General features: G+C 44.4%; 1 protein-coding gene across 2 annotated transcripts in view; it reads right to left on the reverse strand.

Moving 5' to 3' along the window:
* The window catches only part of foxj3 (forkhead box J3), a 105,187-nt gene that overhangs the window by 41,747 nt on the left and 39,830 nt on the right, over positions 1-23,610 (reverse strand). For both annotated transcript variants that reach the window (XM_080783280.1, XM_080783279.1), the window contains exon 2: positions 19,177-19,756. In XM_080783280.1, the coding sequence (XP_080639406.1) occupies positions 19,177-19,500 (324 nt within the window). In that variant the 5' untranslated portion in view covers positions 19,501-19,756. The remainder of the gene's footprint in view (positions 1-19,176; positions 19,757-23,610) is intronic.

A 23,610-nucleotide genomic window follows, 5' to 3' on the forward strand; every position in this document is an offset into this window, starting at 1 on the left:
ACACACACACACACAGTGTGTTGTTGCTCCATTCACTAACTACTTCTCATTGCACAGTAAGCAGTGTAAAGCCCAGGATGTCACGCCCTACAGAAAAAGCTCAAATTATTGCACACCAAGACCATGCAGTGCATGCACAATGACAAGCACAGCGACATTTAAATGGATTACGTCAGAACATTCCAGACTTTTGACAGGCCGGTCAATGGCAGACTATACAGCCACGCAGAGTTGAGAGTGGATGCGAACCCATTTCAGTGAATGAGCGTATATGGGAGCAAAGTGTAACTAACAATCAATTTAATCAGTTGGAAAAAAATAATCGATTTAGATTAACCCATTTAGGCTTGACGTCAAAATAAAATAAAAACTTTCGCTCTGAAAGAATATATATTCAAAGATTTGTGCCGCATTTTTAGGATTTTTCAAAAATAGCAGACCTACGTAGCGCGTAACTCGATAGCGTGCTATGAGCTTGTAGATCTGCTATTTTTCAATAGCTAAAGTATAACATAATGCTTAGTTAAAACACCAAAAGGGGTTCCCGCCCAGAATTGGTTAACAATAATTAATAGTCGAAATGTTCAGAAATAGCTAAAGTAGCTGATCTACAAGCTCACAACACGCATTGTGACCTTGTAGATCGGTGTTCGCTGCTTTTGCGTGACACAATTGTGTGACACATTTAAACAATCATTTATTTTCGCTGTTGATTTCTATAAAACAAAGAATATTGTCGTGTACTTTTATCCCTCTACACGAACTAGAATTCTAACTATTTCAGACAGAAACGGCTGAGCAAACGGCAGGCTTGTAGGGCAGGCTGTAGTCAAAAACACTGGAAGAATGAAGGCAGGCAGAGAGTTTTCTGAAGTGTAGAGTAGAGTCATTTTATTGCAACCGAGACCAGGACAGACCAAGACAGAGCGCTTCCCCGTAGGCCGTTTGGCAGCCCACGGGAGCACAGACTAACCACGCTTGTGGCTCGCCTACTAAGACTCCCCACATTGTATTTGACAGACATGATATATACAGTTTCAACTACACATTGAGCCAGACTGGCCATTTGGCAAGGTACTACCGTAGGCCTTGATCATTGTTCTTTAGGTGTGATAGAGTTTTAACATATGCATGCAGAGTGATGCATATAGAGTGATGCTAAGCTTCCTATCGCACCTGGCCAGGCCAAGTACTTACTATGCGTGCTTTCTCTTCAAACTTGCAGACACTGCAGACAGTCCAACAATTGGTTCACACATATGAATTATTGATTCCAGATACGACATTTCCCCCCTTTCAGCAGACCCACCGTCTGCTGAATACAAAATGTGGAAACAATAATTCCCTTACACCCCCCTTGACCCCCTCATATGACATAATACTGAACATAGGAGAGAAACAACGACAGACAGTGACACTTATTAAAAGTTCCCAAAAATAATTCCAGCATCCATATATGATTGATTATTGACATTGCACTTTTACATTTAGGATAAACCACTTTTCTGACAAATAGGTAATCTTCAAACAATGCAAAAATGGAAAATGATTAACTGACATTAAAACACAACAAATCTTTGTCTTTACCCACATTTTACAGACAGCTTGATAATTCATTTATATTTTTAAAAACTATATCCTACAAAGGTTCGATCTTAATAACAGCACGCGGCGACGCCATTACAATCAAGACCCGTTTTAGGCAGTCAGAGACTAATGACCATCTAAGCTACTACTGTTACTTTTCTTACGTTTAAAGGCCAAAGTTTTCTCGATATTAACAACAAAATCTCGCACGTCTTGGCAACTAACTGCCTTTTAGTTGACTATTATTTGCAAACTAAATTTCATACGAGAAAAGAATAACTATAGCTCTATTAATTGCAAGACGGATTACCACTGACGCGTATGGGAGGAGCATCCCGTTCGCCTGACACAGCCACATACATTGTTTCAATAAAGCTAGACATATTTCCTCATTTCCGAGACAATATAGGCTCTATTTCTTGAATCAACTTTTTAACTAATTTAAACTTCGACAAAACACACATCAACACATGCCTACATTCATATGCTGAATACACTTACATTAGACACACACTTTTTGAATACCGATAGAGACTGTTGAATATCCCCATCCGTTATTAATAAACTTTTAGTGTCTTTTTCCCATCGTCTCCCCCCTTGTCTAATATCCATTATTCATTTAAGAAATTAGTCAATCTACTTTTACACCAGACGCTGCTCCAAAATGAAGCGATACAGGTATCAATGCTACTCTTTCACCAATGTCACCATCGGCTACTTTAGACCCACATTTAGATACAGGACTGTACATAACTGTATTTTAAATATTCTCTTAAACATAATACTCCCTCCTCTCATATGACGTACCTGAACAAGCCACTCGGTCAACTGAGGAACTGCATGTATGAAGAAAATGTTTTTTCGCGCACCGCCGCTCTGTGTCCATTGTCCTTGCCCATCCAACACATATTAATTCCCCCCTTCCAGACATTATGAATATGAAATATCTCACAATGACTGGAAAGAAAGAACGTCTGTGCAGCTACAGGCCGATCGAAACACAACACGTGAGCTTGCAGATCTGCTCCGTATGAAGAATGAACGACGTCCCCCGGTCGGGTCGCCGTCTGTGAGCGTCGATGTGATGAATAGCACCGCGCTGTCCTCCCGCCGCACGCCGTGATGAATGCATCCGATCGCCGCTCGGTCGCTGCTTGTAGTAGGCCCATGTACCCGCCTGTGACTGCCGCTTCTCCCCGCCGAGATGTGAAGAGACGCCCGTCGACGCGCTGTGCACCGCATATGTGCCGTCCTCCACTCCACCGTCGAAGAGAAGATCGCTTCGTCCCGCCGCGGATCGGATTGTTCGCCGAAAAAAATCCAAAACTCAACGCCGTTTTCGCCAAAAATAGACAGAATCAACCCCCTGGGTCCAGTAGGTTCGCGGTGTCTGCAACGGGAAGTTCCCGTCACAATGGCACATTGTGATATTCAGGCTCCATCTGTCGTGTACTTTTATCCCTCTACACGAACTAGAATTCTAACTATTTCAGACAGAAACGGCTGAGCAAACGGCAGGCTTGTAGGGCAGGCTGTAGTCAAAAACACTGGAAGAATGAAGGCAGGCAGAGAGTTTTCTGAAGTGTAGAGTAGAGTCATTTTATTGCAACCGAGACCAGGACAGACCAAGACAGAGCGCTTCCCCGTAGGCCGTTTGGCAGCCCACGGGAGCACAGACTAACCACGCTTGTGGCTCGCCTACTAAGACTCCCCACATTGTATTTGACAGACATGATATATACAGTTTCAACTACACATTGAGCCAGACTGGCCATTTGGCAAGGTACTACCGTAGGCCTTGATCATTGTTCTTTAGGTGTGATAGAGTTTTAACATATGCATGCAGAGTGATGCATATAGAGTGATGCTAAGCTTCCTATCGCACCTGGCCAGGCCAAGTACTTACTATGCGTGCTTTCTCTTCAAACTTGCAGACACTGCAGACAGTCCAACAATTGGTTCACACATATGAATTATTGATTCCAGATACGACAATATCATAATGTATTGACCCTATATTAACCCCTAATTGGATTAATCAAAAAAGTAATAGATAGTATTATAAGATAATCGATAGTTGCAGGCCTAAATAAAACAATACTATATACAGTGGGAGATTAAGCCGACAACACAACAGAGCAGACTCCAGGCCTGATATTATTACACTGGAGAGGAGACATGTCTGGAAAACTCCTATACCGGGTGTCTAAACTCATGATGAGTTAGCCCAGCACAGAGGAAATAAAGACAATTGACAGGTTTTCAAATGGGGAGAAACACAGCCCATACTGTTAGGCTCGGCCACTGGAGGCTAACTGGGAAACTGCTCAGGACTGACAGTATCAGTAAGGATAGACGCCTTCCACAGTACTCTAAATTGGGTCTGGTTCTCTGAGCAATGCTAGCTTGCATTTTTTTTCTCCCATGTTACCATACAGGGCTCTTTCTCCCCGTCTCTCTCTCTCTCTCTCTCTCTCTGCCTTTTCCCCCGTTCTGCAGAGGCGGTGCAAGGCCATAAGAGACGGGAGGCAAAGTGACATCCTCCAGTTTATCCTCCCTGAAAGCCTTCGCATGCTTTCAGTTCCACATGAGGGATCTGATGAAAGCCGTTTGTCAGTCTGCCACTTAATTATCAGCCAGCAGAGGAGCCTCTGATACCGTCCTCCGACAATGGCTCACAGCATCCCACTGACGACGCTACCCACACTAACAATGAGCGACTAACACTGCAGCGTCTAATGGCGGTGTGGTAGTGCCAACCACTTAAAAGAGTTGGACAAATTACGCAAACAGCACAGCCAGCCTTGTCTGTGCCCTTCCCCAGGTGTCCCTCAACTGCAGTAATTCTCAACTGAATATTTCAAGGACCTCGACTTTGATGTTATTTTTTTCATTGTCAATTTTACTCCGAGAGCGTACAAATGGAACTAAATTCATCCCTAAGGGTCCACATTTTTATCAATACTTTAGCTGGACACTCTCTGGACACCCTTAAGGACACCTGGGGGTCCTCGAACCCCATGTTTAGAACCAGTGCTCGACTGCACAGGAAGGGAAAAACATATATCAATATACAATGCGCGGAATGTTAGCCATGAGATGAAATAAACGGAAACAGAGAAACCCAATAAGACAAGTCCTTGTTTGAGAGGATATTAGCTCTGGCGGAGGGAAAAACAAAGCCCGGTTTGACCTTCTAGCCTATATTTCTCTGCATGTGTACACAAGCATCACAGAGCTTACTGTATGCAGCTGCTCAATATGCACATTACCAAATGTGTACTGCAAATAAAACACGACGTCACCGCGCTGCACTCCTTAACCTTCTTGCTTGTGTAATAGTCGTGTTCATTTGGCTGCTGACTGCTCAAAAAACAAATAGCGACTGCAGGCGATATACCGCAATTACTCCACCGTGGAGAGGGAGGGAAGCCAAAAAAGAAGTCATTTCCAACGAGTTCTAACCTTACCGGGGGAAGCCAACTAGAAACTCGATATCGTCAGAGTGAAATCAGGCATTTGTATTTCACATTCCCCCGTCACGGTGAATGTGGGGAAAATGACGTGTCATCTATGATTGAAAAGCACCACAGACCGAGGGATCACTCTCATCACCACCATGCTCCACGTGTCTGGCCTCGTACAGTGAACTCGCCATGCCTGGCAGCTACTACACACAGACAGACAACGCTGCACATGATGTGTTCGCATATACACGACAAGGAGATCCATAAACATATAGGAGAAATGGAACAGCTCCATGGTGGATGGACCGAAACTATTTTACTTGAATATTCTACAACATTACAAAGACAAATATTGTACCATTCACTCCACTACATTTCTATGAATTGGGAAAAAAATGCAGTAAGTATGAACGAACCCCTTTCAAATATAGTGAAAGTAGAAGATCTACAAGCTCCCACCGCATCGCAAAGCTTGCAGATCGGCAATTAATATGCAATGATATTGAAAAAAATAATAAATAAATAAATAAATTTTACTTTGTATTTTTTAAAGGCTAATCCAGGGTTGAAGTACTGTAACCACCACGGTCTTCTCATGCAGCTCTCATTTGGGAGCAGGATTCTCTGTATGTAAGACCGAGCCTATAGTCTCTCAATGTGAAAGGCCTAAAACAAGCTATGAATCATTTAGACAAATTCACAGTAAAACCCTCAGTCCTCATTTACTTTACACAGTTAATAATACACATTTTAGGATTTTACCGTGTGCTGTACTTGATGAGGGTTGGCTCTTTCTCAACCACCTGTCCACTGGGAATCTAAAATGTAACACTTTCAAAGGATAGCTCTTTTTTAACCACTTTTAACCTGGCGTCACTATTTTAGGGCATGTGATTATAGGCAGAAATGTGCAAAAAGCCCAGGCCTATACTCATTCATACGCTGGCGTCACATGGTGAAAATAGTTGATCTACAATCCCAGATTGTGTGTGTAGATCTGCTATTTTCTTTTTACACTTAACGAACGTTGTACAACAAAGTATAATTCAGGCTTAATGAACCCTAGAATCCCAATTCTGGGCCTGCTAGCCATACTAAGCGGACATTTGGCACTAATAGCAGATGTAGCTTGTAGATCAGCTATTTTCGGCGATGAGATTTGGTTTAGAGCGTTTAACGGGAGCGGACCAAGTATAGAACCCTATTGGTTGGACCCCGGATAATGAAGTATATAGGGTTAAAGTTTACCTATTCAATTTAATTTCTTTCAACAACAAAAAGCTAATTGAAGCCACACCACAGCAACACCCTAAACGTACCCCACCACTATCCCCCCCCCCCCCCCCCCCCAACAGTCCATTAGCCAAGTTAATGCCGAGCTGCCAGACTTACTGACCCATAAATAATACATTGCGGTGGTCAAGAGAGGCCAGACACCTCCGTGCACCCCTCCATCCCACTACACGGCCACATTAATGGACTAATTCAGATGCAATTAACTTGCAGGGAGAGGCTGTGGCCTTGTGGCCGCCGGAGCACAGGCTGAAGGGCTCACAGCCAGCAGGGCAAGGATAACAACCCCTATGCACACGCGCACACACACACACACACACACACACACACACACACACACACACACACACCACCATTTACATGCAGTGTGAAAGCCAACACATTCACACAGAATCTAACCTCAATAATCAGCAACTAGAGGGGCAAAGACAATCTGTGAAATATCACCCTGGTCACAGTACACCGATACTCGATATGTTTATTCATAAAAAAATGCTGTTTATCCAGTGTCCTTGAGAAATACAGTGTCCGCCTCTGCCAGTACGCCACCTGCACCAAGTTACCTATAGCCAACATCAGCATCCGAGGACAAAGTCTGAAATGCTTACACAGCCCCTCACTCCAGAACTCATTTCATCCCATTCTTTTTTGGCCGACGTTGTTTGTTAACGGAGGAGGTTTTCGGCGGGATGAATTAACTGCCGAAAAACCCCCACTGAGGAGCGGGGTGACATTGACAAATGAGCAATTACAGGAGCGATATTCATGTGTCACATCCGCGGCCGGCCTGACCCGCGATTAGCCCCGCCGATGCCGAATGCGGAGACGTGAAGAGTTTGTGCCTGTCAATACTGGCGCCTGGGACGGCACGGCACGGCCCTCGCTGGCATGTCATTCATCACAGGCTCCGCTCCGCTGCCACAGCTGTGTCACTAACCCCCCCCCCCCATCTAATACCCACCCTCCCTCCCTCGTCCAACTCCCCTCCCCTCACAGAGCGGCACTGACCCCGCTGAGGACGCGGCGGAGAGGACGATCAAATATCACTCTGGGAGTGGGAGAAGAAGAGGCAGCGGTCCATACCGCTACACCGACGGAACCGACAAAGAGGACAAAAAACTACTTTCCTACACATCCTCGCCCCCCTGCTGCCGACCGACGTCTTTATCCACACATTCGACAGTGTCACGTAAAGCCATGGCAGGCGGCAGCCCGAATCGTGCCAAGAAGACACACAACGGTCCTTTCATTCGGGCACAGTGATTGTGAACGGTAGAGTGAAGCCATTAGCCTCGGGGAGGCTGACACAAAGGGGCGACAGAGGTTAAGTGATTACCGTAGAGGGGAGAGAAGGATGGATTGAAACAACGACCAAATTAAACGACATCGGCCGAGCATGTTCCCACGATAATTACTTTGCCGTGCAGATTTCATCAATATGCCAATCATTGGAGCGAGGCGAGAGGCTATTCTTCCTTTCTAGACGTGTATAGTCGTGAATGACCAGCATGAAGCCAGGATGTGGAGGGTCTAATGCCGTGTTCACTGTAACTCCATACTCGGTGGAGGGGCTTACCTCAGTCAGTGCTGCAGACCTTTGGCCAAATCAGCAGTCTCAGGTTGCCATGGACTTTGTGAAGGACGTGCGCTGCTACAGTACGTAGTCCTGTAGCATTTTCCCCCCTTTCATTTCCAAGAAGGAAACACTACTGTATGTGCATGCAAGAAGAACCCTGGCAGATGAATTAACTGCAAAGCTGCACAGGAGGTAAACGCTTCTACAGGCTACCTCAATTATGGATATTATTAATTATATCCAGCGAAGACCAGGATAAAGAGAGAGAGAGAAAATAAATCACACTCTCCCACATGAAAAAGTTAAAAATATATTACATTTTTTATCTACTTTCTCTTTAAGACCTTTATGGAATGTATATTTTGAGCGGATGGCAGTAGTATAGGCCGTCCAGCCCAGCGTAGGCATATTTAACAGGGCATATTCAGTGTTAAAGGCAGATTGCAAGACCCGGGCTCTATTTATAGCTCGCAGAATTCATCATGGCTCAGTGCCTCTCTCCGTCTCCCTTCTACCCCTCGCTCCCTCCGTCAGGGCCAAATCAGTTCACCTATAAGAGGCCGCACTCGGGGTTTACCATAACAATGAGGGTCCATGTGTCCGCTTTGAATTCAAATCAATATTAGCAACATGTGCTTTCATAATGGGGTTTCTGTAAATGTACCACACTCTCTGACAGAAGCCCTTAAAAAATGCATATTAAGCAAAGGCTGTACACACACCCAGGGGGGGGGGGGGAGAACTAGCAATGGGAGAACTACAGTAGTATGCAAGAAAAACTAAAAGTAGGGTTTCCATTGAAACTCTGCGACAGAAGGAATGATGACTGGAGGGTCTCGGAGCAGCTCCCAGCAGCCCTTAATTTTTCTCCTCAGAAGAACCTGAGACCCAACTAATGATTTTTCCAGTTATATGGCTTGTTTTTTAAGTGCCTCAAATTCCTCAGCAGTTCATAATTTTAACTGCGACGCTGGGGTGATTTTCTCGCCCAACTGTCTCCACTTCAGGCTTCAGATCTGAGACAAAGCCAGGGCACAGCCCATTGGAGGTGATGATCTCAGTCACCACATTTAAACGAGCCGCTCTGGAAAAGACACGCAAAAACCTCCTCCCTTTCTCTGGCCATTAAAGACTCATATCGGTCTCAGTAATATCAGTCGACCAAACCTGTAGCCTCATGGCTTTGACTGTAGCCTCATGGCTTGACCTTCATCCAAGAGAGCAACATTCATCAAGCTAGCATGAGGAGGAACTATACCCACGGGCCACTATAACCCCTCCTATGTCCAGCTTTTAGTGTATAATGTGCTAACACAAACTTTAAATGCCATTGACAATGAATGGACAAACAATAAACACAAACATTGCTTAACACAAACGTTGAAGACGAAGGTGAGGACGCAAATTCAGTTTGGCCGGAATTAAATGATGTATGATGATAAGATCGCCCCTCACTTCACACGGGTGTGATGTTTTTCTTATGAAAATCACAACTGAACCGAATAATGCAGACTACAGGAGTATTATTACTTGAGTGTGCAACTACTGCGATCGGGTGGGTGGGTGGGTAGGGGTACAGTAGGTAGGTAGCACAAGTTGGCATCTCGACAGAGTGCATTTCTAGTTTTTATTATTATTGTTTAAGAAACGGTGACCCAGCTAGTGTACATACCCATCATCTCTCGTATTAGTGCATTATATTAGTATCCGATGTATAATAATTCAAATAGAGCAGAACCAAAAGTGGCAGCATAAGTGGTGAGTCTCCAACGGAGACAGTCAGGTATCAACTTAGTTTAATGGATCTCATTATCACAGTGCAGGAAGCGCATGCAATCAATATGACTGATGGCTGTGACTAATAACTTAAACGATGGACTGCTCCACCCCACTACATCTAGACAGCAAGGACAGCAGGCAGGGGAGAAGAGCTTCAGGTTCAAAGACTCTCTCTCAGACTCAAAGAATAATGGAACCTATAGATAATATAGGGGGGAATGACCTGTGGAAGTCACGGCCGCCGAGTGTGGAGAAGAGAGATACAGTTACATACAAAATTGAAGCCGAGAGCTCTGCGCAGGCCTGCGGGACGCAAGAGATTGACTCCAGAGCCCCGCGGCCTTTTTATGTTCTCTGCTTGCTATACAGTCGACTCTTCACTCAGCAGAGTGTGGGGACAGCAGCGGCTCTTGCCAAATGCATCCGAGAATGGAGGCCTGCCAGCCTGCACTCCCCGCCCACTCTGTGGGGCAGAGCGTGAGCAGTGGGGCACCGGTAGGCGGGCGCAAGGTGAGGCTGGTGGGCGGACGGCCAGGCAGGAGCTTCCTGACACGGGAACCCGCCTCACAGCAGGATCAAACCGGCTGTCGAATGAATCACCACCACGCCCACCACCTGACAAAGTCGGCATCGAGGCCGGCGCACAGCCACTTCTGCCGTCTCCACAATTAACAGGCAATCTGGGAGAGGCAACAAAACACATGAATAAAAAATGCTAAAAATACCACCGTGCAAGCGGCTCACTCGGATTGCATCTCAAAAATACAGCTCGCTTTCGCAACAGACTTTGATACAACATGAGAAATTGTCTTCTAAAAAAGGCGATCATATCTTGGGACTGGGTACAGAGAAGAGAGGTTTGGAGCGTAGCTCTCTAAATATGTATCTCCGCTGCTGAATAATTCAATATCAGCAATGTGCTTTAAAATTTAAATGCTTGCTTTACAGCGTAATGGTGATACAGGCGAGGCAAGGGGAGCAGATGGAGGCATCGGAGACTATGACTGAAGCAATTTTACACCTTCAGATTCCAGGCCCCGCAAACGTAAGCTTGAGGTGGGAGATAGATAAAGCGAGGGAGCGCTATAAGCTACACACCTGACCGATCACATTTAAATAGGCAACATGGGCGGGGGTTTTCGGAGCTGTAGTCACGACTGAGTTGCGGGAACATTATATCTCCAGAGTAAATAATGTCCCGGGGGACCAGTGCAGTATATAGTTCCCCAAACAGCTTCTTGTGAAATCGAAAAAGTGCTCCAGGCTTCTATTATTAAGCCTCCAATCCAATGGGAAGGCCAACCTTTGATCTGTTTAGGGTGCCGTGTATTTGCATTTTATAATGAGATCAAAGGAGGCAAGGTCCAGGGCCCCTGCGGAAGGCAGCGCACTGTGCCCCATCTCTGCACACTGGACGAATTACGGACCAAAGCTATGTTTCCCCCATTAACTAGATCATGTACGAGCCGCGGGCCTGAGGGAGAATGCAGGAGGAGACTCCACCGTTTGTTAGGCAATCAACAGCAGCCTATACATTCTTCTCCCGCTCATTTTCTTTTCTCTGCGCACAGGTGCAGAAAAGGGGGGTGATTTGTGCCAGTAGCAACAATCTCCTCCACTGTCAGAGTTCAAGAGCAAAACATTTCAAGCATTTTTAAACTGGTTGAGAATTGCTCCGCATTTTCTTTGGCATTCCTCACCGGTGGAGCAACGCGGAGGGGGAATGTACTGTACACTCGTTGCCTGAAGTGAGACTATACAGCCCAGGAAGGAGGGCTTGAGAAGACCATGGGGGTCAACGTGTGTGGGCGCCCACGTTACGTGTCCTATACTGTCGCCCGGGGCAGTGGGTTCCTAATGCGTTCCTCTGGAGTCCCCCTTGGTACTGCATGCTTTTCAATCCTACTAGCATTCATTGCATTCACCCACATAGCGATCACCTAGTGAATACTAGTTGGACATAGATAGAACAGCAGCAGTGCTAGTTCCTACTGTAAGTAAGGGTCCCATTATTAACAAAGTTTATATTGTTTTGGTTTCTCTATCCCCATTTAAAAGCGACTTTGAGTACCTATATAAATCTGAGACTTGACTTTGTTGACTTTGTTATCATAATTTATTATCAACCAACCAGTGGTTTTCAAACTGGCGTTTGGGGACACCAAGATGTCCATGTAGAGCTTCCCTTGCAAAATGATTATTTAAACTACAACCACTTTAAAAAAAAAAAGCTCCCTCAGCAAAAATGATATTGAATGGTCCGCCAAAATGTATGTCAATTTGGAGGATTGTGATAAAAAAAATGTGAACCCTCCCAGGCCCTTAGGGACCACCATGGTGAATTGGAGAAGATCACACATCATGTTTTCAGCTTTGAAAGAGCCAAGTTGGCTAGTAAACCAGAGCTTTGTCGTCATCATCTGTGGGTGCTCACATCTGCCACACGTTTTCTGTAGACCTGATCAGATTAGATCCCATTTCGCAGCAAGATTATAAACCCGTTTTGTAAACAGAGATTTAACATCTCTGTAGATAACAAGAGGTTTTACATGGACCGAGTGACCAGTAATCCTCTGATATCCATACATTTACAAGGATGTTTATGTGCGTCGCACGAGACTCGATACTAATGCATTTGAGAGAGGGTGTAGGTCTGAGTTAGCAGGGAGGAGGGGTCGGCGACTCGGCGGGGAGCTTTGGCACAAATAATTCAACATCAAGTTCATTTGGCAAAAGTAGACGACGGTTTAGAGCAGTGTATTTTTTTTTCACAGACCACCATTTGATGAGACCCAATTTGTTATCAATTTAGAATATTTTGTTATCAATTTACTATTTAATGTGGTACCATTAGGAGAGATAACAGGCAAACGATCAAAATAACAATTCTTCTATACATGTTCTAATTGTGTAGACTTACGTAATGCAGATTACAATTGAACTCTCGAGAGCGTAAAATGAAACCAAATGGATTTGGTTTAATCTTACGCTCTCAAGAGTTGAAGATCTATAAGCGTCCATTTGGTTACCAACTCTCCATCATTTAGCTGGGGACCACCTGGAACGCCCTCAAGGACCACTGGTGGTCCCCGGACCACTGGTTTACAGGGATGAGGGAAGGGACCAAGTATAGACCCCTGGGTGGAGAGAGACCTTGGTCAACTGAATATAGGAATGGAGTGGTTAAAGGTGGAAGAGTGGGTGAAACTCACACAAATTGATGTTACAAATTAGATAACAAAGGAAAGGAAAATAAAGGAAAATGCCAAATAACAATATGAAATATACACAAAAAAAGATACAGCCTAATAAAAAGGTATGGCTTGTGGATGGCCAGTCTATGACATCAACCATGCATCTAGGACATTATGTATGACTCCTAGTCCGACCACCTTTGACAGCCATAAAAATTAAAGTAAAATATTTCCAAAAATATACACATGAATGAAAATGTGGGAAGGTCCTTCCTTGGTCTACTGGCAGCATGCACAAGACATTCGGTCCAGCGGTTTACAAGATTAGCCCTGGACACACACACAGACAGGCAGACTCAACAGACTCAACTTTAGATGGCTTCGACTCCTAAAGAGCCATGGCATGACAGAATGATACAATAAAAACAATCAAGACCTGTTTGAACAGAGAACAGCTGTACTGTACGTCTGTGGCTGCACAACAGTGACACTTGGTGGTGAGAAAACAGTATTTCCGTGCTTAGACATACATACAGACACAGAGACAGACATACATACACACACACACACACTGCTGCGTATAGAAGTGGCTAGCACCACTCCAAAATAAGGCTTTGAGGCTGAGTTCCTCAGTCTAAAAGAGGTCGAATCTATGGTCCACGTTCTGGACAAACAAGTCAAGACAGATCAACAGTAAAACAATAAAAAAATAAATGCACCCATGCAAACTGAGCGGTGCCGAATGTATGTGTATGTGTGTTTGCGTGTGCGTTGTTTTTTTTATGCTGCTCAACAGTGCCACTTTAGGTCACCCAGCGGTATTGCAGTTGTTCATACATAGGGACTGTATATTAGAGAGAGACACGGCCAGTCAGAGCGGTGTACACCGCTGCTTCTCAGCTCCACTTTTCTTGTTGCTGCTTATTCAACGTTTCGATCTTCATAAGGAATTTAATAGAGTACCTCAGTCTCCCATGCAAGTAGGCGTCACGTTAGCAGCAGATATCAGATCAGATCATCAAAGCAGACCCATAAAATGTCAATTTAGTATTTCACTGGTGTAGAGGCCTAGAGGGGTTAATTACTGTACTTTTAATTCATTAGCCAGTGTTGGCAAGATCAAGTCTGTGTCAAAAGTTTAAAGCTTATAAAAAAACGGACCCAAACGCCTTGACAACATTACAAGTCTCGTCACTGCTGGGCTGCGTTTCTGACAGGCAGAGGAAGACAACAACTCCCAAACCATAGTGGAGGAAGAAAGGAGAATGTCATGGAGGCTAGCACACATTTTGCCTGTAATGATGCTGGCTGATTGACTTGGATTGAGCATGGGGCTATGGCGCAGTATACACACAGTCAAAATCATAAACACACAAAGGCCTGCAGTGGAAAGGTGCTGCAAAGAACAATGTAATTCATCCCAACACGTAGGCATAACCTCTCTCTCTCTCTCCCCCCTCTCTCTAACCCATTTAGGCCTGACCTCAACATTAAAAAAAAATCTTCTAAATCCTCCAGTTTTCTGAAATAAATATTTTCACGATTTTTCAAAAATAGCAGACCTACAAGACACTCTGTGGCACGCTATGAGCTTGTAGATCTGCTATTTCTCAATAGCTAAAGAATAACATAATGCTAACACCAAAAGGGGTTCCCGCCCAAAATGGGCTAAATATAAATGTATATATACATACTGTACTGGATATGTAATGTATATGAAATCTGACAGTATCTGGGGAACAAAATATCCCTAGGCAACTTGGCAGATCTTTAAGCTAGAAGAAGAATGTTTGCTTTGCAAAAAGCAGAAATAAGCAGTGATCTTTTAGCCCCTCTTGTAGCTATAGAGGCAATTTAACTGACAGCCAGCAGGACTGCTTATTTCGGCAACCTGCGAACATCAATCATAAGTGTTTCAGAGAGCTTGAGAGGGTGTATAACCCATTCTGAACGGGCACCCATTCTGGTGTTAGCATCATGTTATGCTTTAGCTATTGAAAAATAGCAGATCTACAAGCTCATAGCGCGCCACCGAGTGGCGCGCTACGAGCTTGTAGGTCTGCTATTTTTGAAAAATCGAAGAACGACTGACATTTTTTAGAATCTGATCTCAGGTCAGAATGGGTTGATCAGACCAGTGTGTGTCCAGTGGAAACCGCGTATGAATCTGATCTCAGGTCAGAATGGGATAAGAAAGCGCCATCTAATTGCCTACTCCACATCCCTGTGCATATTCGCACTCGTGAATGCGGCATAAATTTTTTTTTGACCTTGATAAATTATCTGTTCTTATTGACAGCACTTATTGATATTTCTTAAAAGCGTGGGCTAATAGAGTTCTATTGAGATGATTAAATGAGTTGCAGCGTGCGGATTAGCCCGGTCTCATCTCGCCGCCACAGCCTGCATTATCATACAGAACAGACATGTGCGTGCGCGGAGTCCTAAATTCCTGCAACTGACATCTCCAGGGGAATAGAGGAGTGATGACTACATCCGACCTACATTCACCCCACCCAGGCATGCTGGCTTCCAACGGCTTGCATGTCCGTGTGCGTGCACACACACACACACACACACACACACACACACACACAGTACACACACACACACACACACACACACACACACACACACACACACACACAATAGATGGTGTCGCAATTTATGGTGGGGATATCACTCCTGCATGGCTTTCAAAGAATTACACAAATTCAATTAGGTGTACATGCTACTGTTCCTGACACAGTCTCTCCATGTCATTGATTTTGTATGCCTGACAAAACAAGCCAAACAGACATTTTAATAGGCTTTACAAGCTCCCAGTGACCTCCTCGGAGAAATATTTACTCATGATATACTACATATATTATAGGGTTTTCCCTGGCTTTAAGAGAGAGACTTAGTTGCAAATATAATTTTTGTTGCGATGCGTGTTTGAAGAATTTAAGAGCACAACAAAAATCTCAAGGAGCAAATACAACATTTATTGGACTAGCTCCAGGCAATGAAAAGGCACTATACCAGAAGTTGGAACTTGTTCAAATTGCCTGTTCATGCGGTGACAAAATACAAAAGATGTGCACATAAAACGCTGCAAAATTGTACGTTACAGATATTTTAGTGGTCAGATTTGTTTTTTAAAAGCTCTGCAGGGGGAAACCCCCATTTAGTGAGAATTATGCGGGGAAAGAAAAACTAAAATCTGATGCAGCCTGGAGCTTATAACATCTTCAAAAACCAAGCTTCCTGTGAACCAGGCTACAGCATCCTGGTTGGTGTGTGTGTGTGTGTGTGTGTGTGTGTGTGTGTGTGTGTGTGTGTGTGTGTGTGTGTGTGTGTGCGTGCGTGCGTGCATGCGGTGGGGGGGGGGGGGTTTGACAGCTAGTGCCCACGATAACACAACAGATAATTGATAATTGCAAACCTTAACTAAGCTAGTGGTTGAAAAGACTTGTTTTAATACACAGTCTCCTGCAGAGCAGTTATTAGTACATTAGGAGTTGCTACACACGCTTTACATTTAGACCACTTGAACCGTCCACAGGCAAATCATTGACGAAAAACGCTACTCTACAAGCTGAGCTTCAGCTGTGTACAATATTTACTGTAGAGCAACAACAGACGTATAGAGCCCTAGGGAATCCAGGCAACGAAGAATAGGCTTTACTCAGTGGTGGGAAGTAGAGTAAAGTACTTTTAATATAAGTACTGTACTTAAGTACGATTTTAAGGTATTTGCACTTGAGTATGTCAAATGTTCAGTACTTTTACTTCTAGTTACTTTTGAATTTTGAGTATTATTACAAAACATACATTAACCACTTCAGCCCTATACACATATTTGAAAATAGCCGATCTACAAGCTCACAATGCGTCGCAATGCGACGCATTGTGATCTTGTACATCTCACACATACACAGCAACATTGTACTGCTATCCTGGTCCATTGTGTGCCTGGTAAGCAGACTAGTAACCTTGGTTTGTCTGGAGTTCTGTTCAATTCCCATGCAAGAAAGGATGCTAAATCTCCCGTTGGTTTTTGGTAACCTAATGCTAATCCCTGTAGGTTAGGTTTTGGTACCCTATTCCCAATCCGTGTACATTACTCTTATTTCTATTTTATAAAAATGTATCTCTTTTTCTCTGCATCTGTACTGTGGTACTGCCTTGACAACTCAGTTTCACCTATAAGGTTCATCTATCCATCTAATAGTATGCCACTGTTGAAACTGTGTGTATTTACTCCAAACACGAGGATACACCGAATGACAACGCTAATAGGCTATGCCGTGTTGCACACAACTCAATAAGGAATAATAGAGGTAACCAGAAAAACAAAGTTTGTGGAGAAAAAAAAAGAAAAAAAGGCACAATTCATTTCCTTCCAAAAGGCCCGCACAAAAGCGAAATCAAACCTTTTATAATGATATAATGATGTTTTCTCATCTCCCCCTCCCTCTCTCTCATACACACACACACAAACCCATGCACATGCCAGATCTTGTCGCCCCAGGAAATGGGCCGCATACATCTTGTCTGACTGCAATAAAGCAGGGCCTAAAATGCTATTCCCAATAAACGTCGTCTGATTGGAAACCTCATTCTAATATCAATTTCCATCTGGGCCCTTTAAAAGGCAATCAGCAGAGCTTCATCTCAGTATCTCATGAGCTCCTCGAGATGATGACACAGCACTGGCTGCATAATGGCCTTCTCCTATCCAGGCATCTGCAATGAATAATACCACCCATGAATGGGCTATTTAGTGTGTGTTCACACAGATAGGGGCCACTTGCCTGAATATTAACCCATTTAGACTCGACGTTGAAATAAAAAAAAAATGTTGTTTTGTATGTTTCTGTATCAGTGGTGCTCAATATTTCATGTCAAGGACCCCAAACATTATATGTAATAGGCCGCCGACCCCCATCTAAAAATATGTTGTTCCAGGGACCCCCTCCCCAGAAGCAAAGATTTGAGTTAAAAACGTTCGCTCTGAAAGAATATATATTCCAAATGTGTGCCACATTTTCACGATTTTTCAAAAATAGCAGACCTACAAGCTTGTAGATCGGCTAGCTAAAGTATAACATAATGCTTAAAACACCAAAAGGGGTTCCCGTACAGAACGAGTTAATCCAGAGTTCCACACTTCACACGGTTCTCTCAGGGCTGAATTATTTTTCATCCTGAGATGCAACGGCACTTAGCGTGAATTGGCACAGTCATAGTTTCACTCTGGGCTTTAGGGAAGTGACAATGGTGATTACCAATGGCTTCATTTTAAACGCGTTGCCGGCAAAAAAAAAACAACTTCAGGCGAGCAATATCAATTTTAACAACTGAAGACTTGAGCTAAGGCTATGGGAGGAATGTTCATTATAGTAACAGTAGGAAGCATTGACATGCAACCGCTGTCCCCCGGAATAACAATGTCAATATATCTAAATCACATCCAACAGGTCTGTAAGATGTCTGTGAGATCCCACGCTACGACTCAGTAAATCCATCAGTGATGATTATTGATCCATTTGTAACCATTTGTTGGTACACTGTTGTTGCCTAAAATGCAATATTTCCAAAAAGTATAAAAAGAAAATTCCTGGCCATTCTCGAAGGAGAAGTCTGAACGAAGCTTCTAGGTGAAACTTTGTGGAGCTACAATGTGCCAATGTTTCGAGCAGAAAATAAATATATATAAAGTTACAATAAAGAATAGTGACAATAACATAAATGGGCTCTCCCATGCGATCAAGCCCACGACACTAAGGATGTTATTGTGTACAATCTCGCCAGCATCACCATGTCATGTTTACAAGCTCTATACTGTACAGTATGTCACAAGCCGTCATCGAGACCCAGTTCAAGGGGTGCATCAGTCTGTTAAACGAACTAATAGACCACACACACACACACACACAGGGCGATGACTTTAAACCTGGAAACCTTTGCTCGATTACGATTAATGAACAATTATCCAAGAAAAAGGTTAAATTAACAGAGCGGCTAGACTGAATGACTAAATGATTTAGCAAATTATAATTTAAATTAAAATCTATTCGAATTGTTTCGTGTCAATTCGTGGATATCTAAGGAACAAAAACAGAAAAGAAAAAAGAACCCGCTTCTCGATTATTCCATTAAACGACATGAGCAAGACTAAGTCGTTGGTACTAAATATAGGCTTTGGCTTAACCGCCCAAGCCCTAACCCACACACACTGTGTCATAACCTTAACCGCCCAAGCCCTAACCCACACACACTGTGTCATGCTCACCTTCCAGCCGCTGCCCGCCTCTCTGTAGTAGGGGAAGTTATCACAGATCCACTGGTAGATCTCGCTCAGGGTCATCTTCTTCTTTGGTGAGCTGTTGATGGCGAACGTGATGAGGCTGGCGTAGCTGTAGGGCGGCTTGCCGTCCTTGTGCTGCTGCACCTCCTCCTGGTCCAGCGTGGTGTTGGGGTCCAGCAGGGCGCTCTTCTTGCCCATGCCCGGCCCGTGGGCGCCTCCCTGCGCGTCCGCCTTGCGGATGGCCGCCTGCATGGTGAGCTGCGGCAGCCAGTCCATCGAGGTCAAACTGCTCTCCAGCTCCGACGTCATGGCAACGACGGGGGGAGGGGCGCTGTAGGCTGGAGGGGGGCGGGGCAGGGGAGGAGGGTCAGGGTAGGGGGGGAAAAGGTGGAGGTGGCTGTCGCCGGCGGGCTGGCGATGCGTGCGCGGGGCAGGGGTGGGGGAGGGGGAGGGTGGGGGGTAATAATAGGCTGAGGCAAGTGACAGTTTGAAGACGAGGGGGGGGAAGGGGGCGTTCCCTCAGCTCAGGACATCAGCTTAGCAGCACGCCGTCTGCAGGTCAGCCCTGGGGAGACAACAGAAAGGACTGTCAGTTATACAAAGATATTTACAGCAGCAAACAAGCACCCATTCTAAACAATCAATTTACCGACGTGTGATTTTATTTAAGCACTGAATGGGGTTCACCAAGGGTCTGGCCCTTTTTCCCCCCTACACCTAAAAAATAGCCAAACTTGTACATCTGCTATTTACGTCAAATGCTGACCTATCATATGAGGCCCAGAACAGGGATGTTAGGCTTCATGGGGTTAAAGAAATCAACCCCACAAGGAAAGCATACGAACTACAAAAGTGGACTCTCTCTATAAAAACAAAACAGAAAACAGAAAAAAGGTACAGTCCTGATCTCGCTGCAGTAAAACACAAGCCCACCACTTTCCCTACCACTTGCTGCGCACAGAGCTGACTCATAGTTGGAACTCCATCTGCACACACACACACACACACACACACACACACACACACACACACACACACACACACACACACACACACACACAGAGAGAGAGAGAGAGAGAAAGACGCGGAGCGAGAGAGTAAATGCAAGGGAATTGTTTTCACAAGTGCCAGCCAAATGGGGGAATGGCTCAGGAGGAATTCCGACTCTCTTGCGGGTAGTAACCCTCACCCCCTCTCTCGCCACCTCCCCCCCCCTTGTTGGAGACTCTGCCGTAAACAAGCAGAGCAGTGTCGTCTTGACCAGTGGTTCTCAAAGTGGGGTTCGGGGACCCGCAGAGGCCCTTGGGGGACCCCCATCTGAAAATATTTTCAGATGGGGGTCCGCGGCCAAATATAATTAACTTGGGGTTCCTTGACATGAAAACAACCCCTGATCTTGCCAACCATCATCCTGTCCTCGGCCTTGCATGTCTGCTGTGCTGTGCAGTCTGCAAACAGCCACCCCCACCAACTCTCTCTCTCTCTCTCTCTCTCTCTCTCTGTCTTAAAATAGAGTGTCAGAGGAGACAGGCCTAAAGTTACAAGCATAGGTGAATATAGGGCAGCGTGCAAAACAAGCCCTCTTGTGCAGGAATGACACTACTATCTGGCTACGGGGCAAAAAGAAAAAGCAAAGTCATTTTGAGATTGTTAATTTCGTTTTCTAGAGTGAGTACACATTTATGTGCAGACTTCGGATGAATACGTTTTAAATAGGCTATACTAAATATTTAAACCTGGTCTGAGTGAAAATATTAAATACTGTTTGTTAAATAAGATGCGTGCCCTAAATTTCATTTCCCCCACTAGAAAACACAGAATTGAGATGGCCTGGAAAAATTGCTTTCTTGCTCAAAGAGTATCATTTAAAAAGTTTCACCAAATGTGTGTTCTCACTGCTCATGATGTGCAAAGCTCGTGTATATTTTCAGAGACCTCTGATGCCCGAGCAACACTTTCTTACACTAACAAAATAGCACATGGACTAGATCTACAAGCTCACACCGCTTCACATGTTCTTTTGTGTGCGACAGCGGCGTGCAACTCGGTACAGCTCAGGCTGGAGGGATTGAGGCGCCGCGCTCATTCGTCTCCCTGAGAGAGAACTTCCTCACATTGGTCAAACTGCATTTGGTAGCAAAGCGCTCGGGAGAAGATTGAAGTGGTCCATTTCAATTGATCTCTCACAGTGGGAGTTAGAAAAGTGCCTGGTGGCAAATTCAATATCTGGGATCAGTGTCAGCAGTCATTGAGCTCTAGGCAGGGGCAGCCAATAATCATAGCATGTGTGATGTTTCTAAACAGAAGTGTGATGTGTGTGTGTGTGTGTGTGTGTGTGTGTGTGTGTGTGTGTGGGGACGACGAATCTGTTCTGTGAGATAAAAATTAATGACACTGAGCAGTAGCCTATCATGTACCCTGTTCAATCTAACCCCACATGAATCCATAAACCTCCCCGCATCATTATTATGTTTTGGCTCAACAAAGATTACATCCGTCAAAGGAATTGCTTCTGATTTACTTCAGTGATCGGAGATGCTACAGTTAGTACCACCTGTACACGTGAGAAACGGCAAGGCGAATAACGTTCCAAAATTAATTTACTGTTTTACTTCCATGCACACATATTGAGCAAGTTTTGGATATCTGTTGTTGGCAGGTAAGATGATTAAAAGGCCTTATCACGCGGCTTGGTTGAATGCTTGATTTCTGATTGGTCAATCGCTGAATCCAATGGTGTGTTGTTTCTGAATAATGACGACGATCAGCTCTAGAACAGACTAATCAAAGACTCAGAGCACCTGCTGCACTGCTTGAGTTTTATGCTGTATCCAACATGACAGCCATGTATACAAACACACAATGTCATTTTCCCAACCACAACCACTGAGATCCGAAAGCTAACCAGTCGCTCCTGATTGTGCCAGATACGCATCGGACCCAGTCTCTGGAACGCCCTGCTGCTCCATATTCACGCATTTCCGGTTTCCAAGTCCTTGCTCTCAAATGTATTTCCGAGGCGACCGCAAGCAAGGAAATGCCTCGTTTTCTGGTTACTTTTGGGTCAATTAATTAATTAAGTAGCCGTGTGTGTGTGTGTGTGTGTGTGTGTGTGTGTGTGTGTGTGTGTGTGTGTGTGTGTGTGTATGTGTGGGGGGGTGGATAGACGGTGGATATCAGAGAGATCATTCTGAATTAATAAAAAATTTAATAAAGACGCCATTGGCAGGGAGCGCCATTGGGAAAAAGGACATCAAAGACGTCATCAGAGTTCATCCTGTCAGGTGTTACTTCTCAACAACTACCGCCGTGGCACATACGTAGTATCCCTTGCATATCGGTACTGGTACACATTACCGATATGCAGTAGTACTGGTACACATTACCGATATGCAGTAGTACTGGTACACATTACTGATATGCAGTAGTACTGGTACACATTACCGATATGCAGTAGTACTGGTACACATTACCGATATGCAGTAGTACTGGTACACATTACTGATATGCAGCAGTACTGGTACACATTACCGATATGCAGTAGTACTGGTACACATTACCGATATGCAGTAGTACTGGTACACATTACCGATATGCAGTAGTACTGGTACACATTACCGATATGCAGTAGTACTGGTACACATTACTGATATGCAGTAGTACTGGTACACATTACTGATATGCAGTAGTACTGGTACACATTACTGATATGCAGTAGTACTGGTACACATTACTGATATGCAGTAGTACTGGTACACATTACCGATATGCAGTAGTACTGGTACACATTACCGATATGCAGTAGTACTGGTACACATTACCGATATGCAGTAGTACTGGTACACATTACCGATATGCAGTAGTACCGATACTACTCAGAGCAACTTTCTCATCTTTTATAGTCTTGAGCGACAGTGGCCCAGGTGACCGACCGCCTGACTGATTAACTAGCGACAGACGTGCAGAGTTGCTGATGAAGGATAGTTCCTCATCAGTGAAAAGATAAACAAATTGAGTGCAGAACACCTCCACCCTGTAACTGACACAAAAGGTGAGTCACCCACCGTTAATGAGTAACAGGCCTTTTCCTCTGTAAAAAGGTAGCGAAAGGGCAAGTCGTCTAGACTGTGCTATGTAGGAAGCCCAATGAAAATACAATCATTTTTATCCAATTAAAATGTATCCATTACCATCATATGTGAAAGAATTATTAGGCTATGTTGTATAATAATCTCTCTCTATCTGTGTGTGTGTGTGTGTGTGTGTGTGTGTGTGTGTGTGTGTGTGTGTGTGTGTGTGTGTGTGTGTGTGTGTGTGTGTGGTTCAGGATTCTTATTTGCATAGTGACACCTAAATAGCTGCTACTGTAAACCACTGTGACAAGCTCTATCGTGTTTGCAGACACGACATGAGACTAAG

The sequence above is a fragment of the Protomyctophum bolini genome (genome assembly GCF_963924005.1).
Source record: "Protomyctophum bolini genome assembly, chromosome: 2".
In the NCBI taxonomy this organism is placed as follows: Eukaryota; Metazoa; Chordata; class Actinopteri; order Myctophiformes; family Myctophidae; genus Protomyctophum; species Protomyctophum bolini.